The sequence below is a fragment of the Bombina bombina genome, chromosome 6 (assembly GCF_027579735.1).
Source record: "Bombina bombina isolate aBomBom1 chromosome 6, aBomBom1.pri, whole genome shotgun sequence".
NCBI classification, from domain to species: domain Eukaryota; kingdom Metazoa; phylum Chordata; class Amphibia; order Anura; family Bombinatoridae; genus Bombina; species Bombina bombina.
The window spans coordinates 482,842,480-482,852,051 of NC_069504.1; the positions used below are offsets into that span (position 1 = coordinate 482,842,480).

Here is a 9,572-nt window from a genome sequence, read left to right on the forward strand (position 1 = left end):
CAGTTTTCATACGTAAGAAACATAAAACAACAACAAGAAAAAAAACACAGATAAAAACAAGTAACAGCGAACCATAATAAATGCCTATATGTTGCATTCAATCATATGAAATGAATCATAAGCTTCAGGCCGGTAGATTGTCATTGCAAGCTAGTATACCTCCATTTCCCTACTCCATGTTGCTTTGAAATTTTATTGTGCCTGGGGTACATAGGCAGCTGAATATCATGTCTTTGTGGTTTATCCGATCCCTCTTCTTCGAGGAGCTACCTCTGGTCTGCCATAATTCCTAAGATTGAAGGCCCCCAATAAAGGTGTGGAGTCATTCATTAACAAAGTTCCTGGGCATGTAACCGATATGGTCTGATGCAGTCTCACACTCCACTCAGTATGAGCCCCACAGAGCACCGGATTCGTTATGACAGGACCAGATGCTGAAGGTAGGTTTATGGACCAGATCCCCGTCTTGGCTTGATTCGTAGGCAAAGTTAAGGGTTGCAGAACCGCCATATGGTGAGCGTATTCACTATCGGGAACACTACCTTTCACAGCTGCTACATTTTTCCTTAGGGCAGTCTTCTCATAACGGATCCAAGTCGGGTCTCCCAGCTCTTCTCTAGACGGGTCGCTCAGTATAGCACTGTGTTTCACATCTAGCTCCTGAGCTTTTCCTAGCTCATCAACTATATCCAGTACCCCAACGGGCAGCGCATCTGACATCAATACTGGTAAGCCGGCTACTGGGATTGCGGACTGTCCAGGAGACTCTATGCACTCCAGGTCTGTGAGTGTCTTCTCCAACTGCAACTCGGTCGGGAGTTCTGATACCGGCTCCTCTAGCACACACTCGTCGGCGCTTCCCCACGCTGCCTTCAGATGGGTTGCCATGCGGGTAAAGCGGTCACATAGCATACGGTCTAAGATAGACAGCAAGGAATGCTCCATAGGCTTCATTTTGTAATTAGCCAAGAAGGGGTTGCTGCTTGTATTGATTGCTAGACAGTATGTAGTATATACATCCAATTCTCTTATAGGATATATAGTCTTTTTATATGTAGCAGCCCTTTTCACTGCTTATAACCTAGGATCTTTACAGACTCGGGGGGGGGATAATATGCGGCAGCCCCAGCAGTACAAGTGAACCGGGCCACAATGCAGGCCTCTCCGCCACGTGGTCATTCACTGCACGGCTTAGCTGAAGAACATAGGAAGGACAATTTTCGAGGTAAGAACCCAACAAACTTTCCTGGGAGTTCCCAGGGCACTTCAGCATAGAATCCAATATAGTTGGGAAGTTTTCAAGGAAGAATTAAGCTTCAAAAGTTCAGTCACAGTCAGGAGCTCCTCTCAAACACAACCTTCCGCAGCAGCTGTAGGCTCCGCCCCCTTCAAATATTTTGAATTTTTAATACTACTGAGGATTCTGCACTTCTTTTTTGCTTCTTATTACTTTTTTGGATTACAAGGAATCCTTTCTGGCGGTTATCCTCAATGAAAAGTCCCTGCACTTGGCTGTCCTAGGAATACCCACATTTCTGATACATTTCAACAGAGGCATCGCTGGATAATTGAGCAGGCTGTTTAGCCAATCGACATACGTTTACCCACACACACCCCTTTGTTGCTGTTACTGACGTCAGGTCCTGGTTCCGGATAGAGGAGTTGAAGAGGAAACGGCGCCTTACGCTGAAGTAGGTGAATACATGGGTAAGACCCACACGCCTATCCCTGCTTATGCTCATACCGGGTGAGTGACGACGATCAGCTTCTTTTATTTCTCGGCAGAAGGGTGAGTGTTTATGCCTCTTACTCCGCAATAGTGGATGCCGGTTTGACTTTATTTACCTTTGGGTCACTGTGTGTTGGATGTTTCCTGAAATCTATGCCGCCTGTTTGTTATTTTCGTTGTGGGTAATCCTCTAAGTTGTATTATATATCATATATGGATACAAGTTGCATCAATATCCTTTAAAGCACATGATATACCTCCCTGGAAGTTGTTGTTTGATTTTGTGCAATTGCTGGAGGTGTTGTGGTAAGATATTGGGGGTTATCTGTTCAGAGATTCCCCTGATCCTAAGGTCCTGGCATCTCCCCCTGTTATCCAGGTCTTCCACCTGGGCTTGGAGTTGTTGTATCTGCGTATCATTCACTTGCAGGGTGCGATTCTGCAGGTCTAGGTCATTGTTATATTGTTCCATATCTTCTTCAACTTGCATCACTCTTTCCCTTAGATCTGATACCTCTTTTTTAACCTCTGAAAGTCCTTCTTTGTTGAGTTTCCCCACATGTGTGAGGAAAGATGCGAAGTCTGCTTTGGTTGGTAAGTTACTGAGGTCAGCTTTAGTTAAGGGTGTGGATGAGTCCATATCTTCTGACATGGCGTCTGAAACTTGGGGTGCTTCATGGTCTGTCACAGATGTTTCCAAAATCTTGAAAAAGTTATTCATTTTAGAGCTTGTAGCAGAAGGTCCTTTGTTACAGTTTTCTGGTTGAGTAGTTCTTCTAGTCGCCATATTGTGTATCTGTAGCGATTATAGGAAATGATGGTAGTCTCTGTGTACAATGAAATGAGTAAGTAGTGGCAACAAAGTCAGTACTGAGCATTATATATGCTTTCCAGCAGGCTGTAGTACTGGCACACTCCAAGCTGTTACAATAGGTGTGTATATATATATATATATATATATATATATATATATATATATATATATATATATATATATAAAAGTAGGTTCTTTGAAATTCCGTTACAGGCCTGAGATGTTATAAGCCACGGGGGCCTGTCTCGATCTTGATTTGCTGTAGTGCCTGTATTTCTTTAATACATATAACAAAGTACACTTTATTCCAGTAAAATTCAGTCTCTGACAAGAGGTGGTAATATGGTGGCTTTGAATCTTCTCACAGTTAGAAGCTGCTATTCAAGGTCTGTGTAGGAGTCCACTGTTATGCATGATTGTCCTGAGGCTCTCAGTGGATGAAGGATTTTAGAGTGGCTTCAAGGCAGCATTATAGCCTGAGGCATGTTTACATTTGGTTTTGCCTGACATTGGAGTCTGAAGATGTTAGCAGGCTTTAGGGAGTTAATGTGTGCAGCTGTCAGTGTACATTCAGCTTGAGGGATAGGGTTAGAGATGCAATCTTTTTGCGCAGCGTTCTGCTGCTCGTTTCTGAGCGTCCCTCGCCTCAGAGCTCTCCTTGTGTCTCTGCTGCTAGATGTGGCTATTTCAGCCATTTTAAGGTCCCGGATAGGTGAAATAAATGTGGAAGGCGCCCGCGATCCGGAGCTACATTACTATGCGGCCATGATGGTCGCTGGCCGGCTCCACCCCCCAGAGTATACTATTTTAAACAACTTTCCAAGGGGGGGACGCTTCCGGGCGGCGACCAAGATGGTCGCTTATCTCAGAGTCTGAGAGGTTGAGTTGGTATATCGGCTGTATATCACTCACAACAACTTCCATCCACGATCAATTCCTGCTAAATATGCCTATACTATACACACTGAATCTGCAGGTGTGAATATTTTTTGATCTCCTCAGCTCTAAGGTACTGGGACGGAGAGGGATACAGCTGCGGCCTTCTTGGGGACTGACCTCTACCTAACCCCCCCCTGGTAATCCAGGTTAAATAGCAAAAGCTATCTTGCACAACTACCATTGAACTAAACCCTTGAGGATACTACTCCTAGCAATACCATAGGGAAGGGGGAACACGAAGATCTACTGAGCCTCATACACAGAGTCCAAAATGGCAGCTATGTTTCAAGATTGGGAAGCGTCTGTACTAGCGATGCTCAATAACCACTTCAAGATATTGGAACAAGAGCTGTCTCTACTATGGTCCGTTGCCCTTAACTGTTCTTCCTCTGAGCTAGATCGACAGCTCGTTCCAACCCGAGAGCCTACTAACAAATCCTTCTTTATCGCCAAGTCTGAGAAACCTGAGAAGACTCCGGTGATAATTGAGACATCAAGCTGTGAGCCCCAGCTGGCTGCGGATTTTGAAGATACCGCGACTACTGCTGCAGCCCTCTTTAAGACAAGTGCAACACCGGGGCAGCTGAGCTATACCACTGAATCTGGTTTATTTTTGCTGAGCGAACCGGTGGTTCGAGGGCTGAGAAGGCACCCTTGGCGCAAAATCCACAGGACGCTGTTCATAATTCTTAGCAATGCACCAGAGTGTGGTAACACTGACCTTAGTACCACCATTTAGCGTGATCTACAACTTTACCAGGTACTTTTGACATTAGCCTTGGCCTCCTGGTTGTTGACAGACATAAATCCTGTCCAGGATGACAGACTGGTACCAACGGTGCATTTTTACTTGAATAGCCGCTCTGGTATAGTATAACTCCCATAGAGACAGATATGTTACCCAACACTACCGTACTCATTGACCATGGCTCATGCAGACTTTATTATTTTAGATGTTACGTGTATTCATTCACAGTTGTTTGCAAACCTTTCCCTTTCTGTAAGGATTTCCCTTAGGGCATGTTTAATGTCATCAGTCTCACCCCAGGTATAAAATGCAATTTATTTCCTTTCTTGGCTACAGATACTAACCTGAGACCCATAACTTTTATTTGTAATACACAATGTTTTAAATGTATTATCGTAGACTTGAAGACGCCATAATAAGGTCTTATATTTTATCATACATTGTATTTAGGGTATAGACCATCCGCATAAGCCACATTTTTCTCTATGCTGCTACATCAAAACCCATTACTTAACTTATCTACACAATAGCGCTATAGCAATGGCGACTTTATAATGTCAAATATGGAGCTGTGGAGGCAGCAGATCCTATATAACATACGCGCCGTTGGTAATTGTTATTCTTAATACATAGAGATTACTGTATATTTATTTTATGCATACCTAGTATCGAACCAAGTAAAAACCATGATACTTTTTGTTTCTAGAATTATACCTAAAACCACCAGCCCCCAACCCTTATGCTATTAGGATGACACTATATAATTAGACTATGGCATGGTATAGCCCTGTCACCCTGTGCTCTATTCTATTAATTTTGCAATTACACAACTGTCCCTGATATGTTAGAATCAGAAATTCCCCCTGTGAAATATCTATAGCTTGAGTTTTGACGTAACATCCTTATTACCTAGGTTTAGAGAGAGTCTCGTTTTACTGCTATTTAATTTTGCTGCTTTCTCTTGTTATCCTTTGCTGAAAGGTTTATCTTGGTAAGCTCAGGAGCAGCAAAGAACCTAGGTTCTAGCTGCTAATTGGTGGCTGCATATATATACTTATTGTTATTGGCTCATGTGTTCAGTTAGAAACCAGTAGTGCATTGCTGCTCTTTAAACAAATGATACTGAGATAATGAAACAAATTTGATAGTAGAAGTAAACTTGAAAGTTGTTTAAAATTGTATGTTCTACTTAAATCATGAAAGAAATTATTTGGGTTTCATGTCATTTTAAAAAGTCACCTACATGTAATTTTATAGCAACACAACAGAAACAACACAAAGTGTTTACTGCCCCTTTAAATCCTTTATTTAATGTAATATAGTTTTATGTGTTTTGTTATGCAAACTAGCAAATGATAACCGTTTAGTTCAGATCTAAAAAGAGCACCATTTTGGATTATTTACAAGCGCAACATTTCATTCACCATATTTAATACAAGCACAATGAGTGTGCAAACACTGCTCTGCACTAGCCATTACAAGTATAGGCTGCATTAAGATACTTTAGTTAACACTGTTAACCATCCACTTGAAAGAGCAGATTGTGCGTTATAGTTTGCACAAGGTAATGCACCCTGCGCTATCGATTTCTTACCACTTGTCTTTCTCTGTTACTAGGAGGGTATTATGTGTGAAGGAAGTGGAGATCCTTGGCCACAGAACTATAGATTGGGACTACTCCTTTGAAGACTTTCTCCGTCCACCGACTGTGGAAGAAAACATACTGAATCTCTTTGTCAAGGTATATTCTCTTAACAGTGTATGAATATTTCTGGATCTCAGGCTGTGCATTCTTAATGAGTCCATGAAATGTGGTTTTCAGAAATTGTAAGATCAACTGGTTAATGATTTTGCATTTTAGTAATTACAACTAGTTTAGTATTTAGATGTATTAAAAACTTACAAAATAAGTGGTTGCTAAATGTCACTATATGAGGGCATCATCCTTTAAACGGATACTAAACCCAAATTTCTGCTTTCATGATTCAGATAGAGCATGCAATTTTAAGCAATTTTCCAAATTACTCCTATTAATTTTTATTTGTTCTCTTGCTATCTTTATTTAAAAAGCAGTTATAAAAAGCTTAAGAGCTGGCCCATTTTTGGTTCAGAACCTGGGTTACGCTTGCTTATTGGTTTGCTAAATGTAGCCACCAATAAGCAATCACTATCCAGGGTGATTAACAAAGAAAAATTGACATGTTCTATCTGAAGCTTGAAAGAAAAAAATTGTGTTTAGTATCCCTTTAAGTAATATGTTTCTGTTATAACCTTATTATAAAATGTTAGTTCCTGCCAAATGTGATTAAAATGGGAATGTTGCCAGCTCATAAAGGTGGTAGTTTACCTGCATATGCCTAAATGTTACTGTACTTGCTTGTCAAAATGTTTTTAAAAAAATGCTGGTTAGTGCTGAATTGTTTTCTTTCTTTAACAGGACCAGGGGCTCTTAGTTTTCCATAAGAAAGACAGCAGCATTCAAGAAAGCCAGAAAAGAATCCAACTCCTAGATAGCTTAGCTGCACGGGTATGTAATTTACAGTTATGGTGTTCTGAGCACTAGAAATACTAATGTTTGTGTCTTTCTCTTAATAGTTGTCGGTAGGGATGTGATAATATTCAGTATTCAGATTAATTAGAATAAAAGTGCAACAAACAATACCGCTACACAGATATTTGTGTGTAATAAATCCGCTGCCCAAATGAGCTGAATGCAGCAATTTCCAGAATTGGTTTCATTAATGAATGCAGAATTAAGAATATTTGCACATGCCTTTCGGTATATGCACTGCTTAGAATTTTAGTCTGTGTGGTATTTTCATTCAGGGGTTCTGATTTGGGAGGAAATCAAAAAGACAACTGTCAGACAACAAGCTCCCCTTTAAGGACCCTCTCTACATATTTCTTAGGTTATTTGGTTAATATCAGCTGTCAGCTAGGGCAGGGTTTTCAAAGTCTTATGCAGTGGGTCTCCCCTCTGACGAATTGTTCAATACAGGGCCCCCCACCCCATAATAAATGTTAATTTCCCCTTAAAGAAAATTATAATACTTCTTTTTCGTTTGAATTTAGGGAGTTTACATCTGAGGATTTACACAGCTCTCAAGAGCTGATTGTGCTCAACCAAAAGAGTGTTTCACTTATGTTTCACTTTGCACTTTATTACTCCTGTGTTAATCAGTTGCCTTATCCCACCCATTGCCTTATGTCACTACAACAGGGCAGGTGTCATTCTCAGCTCTTAAAAAAACTTTCTATGTTTTTACAAATCAGCTGCTGCTTGTGGTTTCCATAAGATAGTGAAAAGTGTTAATGCCCCCACGCTTCCCCTTGTATGCTCTCGCACCCCTCTGGGGAAGCCCACCTCATGCTATGAAAACCACTGAGCTAGAGGTAAATGTTCCAGAGCAAACTAAATAATGTCTCTCATTCTAATTATCACACTTTCTATTATTTTCAGGAGGTTCTGAAAGCGATAGATGATGCTCAGGCAACCATGCAGCAGCATGTGTTAGTGAGACAGAAATCCGAACGATTTAACCAGCAGTACGGTTGCTGAAAACAAAAGTGGCGTCTCTGAATTTGCAATGGTTTACTCTACATTTCTGTATAACACAAAAAAACATTTTCAACAATATCATTAAATACTTATGTGCTTTACACTTTTTGTACTTAAGGAATACAAGTGACTTACTATATGGTATGAAAGTCACAGGTCTTCCAGACATTACAGACTTTATATGATGAGTCTTCCATTGGCTGCACAGGTATTGAGTGTACAGCCATCAATGTGTCCGTTGTGTGCAGAGGTCTCCTACAGTATGTGGTTTGTGATCTACAAATTCGGGTGACTGTTGATCATGTTTTTGATAGGTGATCTGTGTGCAGGTAAATTTAAGAAACACATTTTGTATTCTTTGTTGTTCTGATAAAAAAAATACTGCTCTGTATAAAGGTACTTTTGATTAAATACATATATATTGATTTATGATCCACTTGTTCCTGTTTTTTTGTTTTTATAGTATTAGAAATGCATTTCTTTTGGACCTTATAGCTGAATCAATTTGGTGAAATAGTTAAGAGATCCAACTGGAATTCTCAATCAAGCGTCTAATCTATAATCAAGTCACTTGTAAGTACAGCACTATGCAGTCTGAACTGTATAAAACAGTACTAGGCATAGACATGTGAAATGTGCTGGTATCTAATTTGGTGCGTGAGATTCTAGAAGACAGCAAGTAGGAAAAATCTGCACAAGTTACCCTTTCATATATTAGTTATATAAGATATCTGATTGGGCATAATAAACAAACAGAAATATGTTAACCATATAAGTGAATTTCTACAAATAACTCTTACTAGAAAAATACCTTTAATATAGATATCTGTATAGTTAGTTATTAGAATGTAAAGTTTAAAGGACTGGAGTCAGTGGTCGTCACATGGAGTGCTAGCTGCGACTGATCAGGGGCGGAGCCGGCCGAGGACGAACATGACCGCATTCTAGTGAAGCTCTGGAGCAGCCAGACTCGGCGGACGGTCTAACGGGTGATTCCCCAACACCCAAACACACAAGGGCATGAATTAGTGCCATGATCGAGAGGGGGAACTAAACAATAGCACAGATACATGCCACAGTACAGCGGAGCTCAGCAAACAATAACAGATGCTCGGGCCTAGCACAACTTTACCACGGATGACGCAGCTGAAATGACCAGCCTCCTGCAGTGATCCATAACATCGGCACATCTCCAGAGCATTAAATGAGACACAAAGGTACCCTCTTCAGCGATGCTCACACGCAAGTACACAGAATCCTCACGCAATACAAAATAAAAAAAAGAGCGTTGTCCTTAGGGCCTGGGTCACATTAGTTACACTTGCATGAGACACGAATGGCTAATTGAGAAAAGGCTGCACAACGTAGCTAACGCTTACCTCGTATCTACTACAGACTTTCCCAGGAACCATAGACCCATCCTTGTTATTACACTAACCAAAAGCAAGGCACTTTATCAGCGCTTAATATCACTAATGGACACTGATAGAGACTGACACTGTTGCCGGCAAATTTCAAGGCAGGCAATCATTAGACAGAGATCCCACGTGCAAGGCCGACAAGAAACAGTTATTGACTGCCTAGCTTCCCACACCATTATCATGGAGGCAATTAACAAATCTAAGGGGGACAAAGGTACAAAACTGGTGACGGCGCAAGGTAATAAATTTAATGCCTTCTTTACGACCCTTGAAGGCCCAAACACCTGCACTGAGGACACAACCATGTCTGATACTATGGACAGGACAGAAGATATCACTCTCTGCTTGGAGAGACAAACCAC

The 9,572-nt window shown here is 40.9% G+C and overlaps 1 protein-coding gene across 1 annotated transcript in view; it reads left to right on the forward strand.

Annotated features, from left to right (window-relative positions):
- VPS13C (vacuolar protein sorting 13 homolog C) overlaps window positions 1-8,221 on the forward strand; it is a 1,402,311-nt gene extending 1,394,090 nt beyond the window's left edge. The window contains 3 exon segments of the mRNA XM_053719302.1: window positions 5,848-5,971; window positions 6,668-6,757; window positions 7,691-8,221. Of these exon segments, the coding sequence (XP_053575277.1) occupies window positions 5,848-5,971; window positions 6,668-6,757; window positions 7,691-7,789 (313 nt within the window). The 3' untranslated portion in view covers window positions 7,790-8,221.
- Window positions 8,222-9,572: the final 1,351 nt, after the last annotated feature.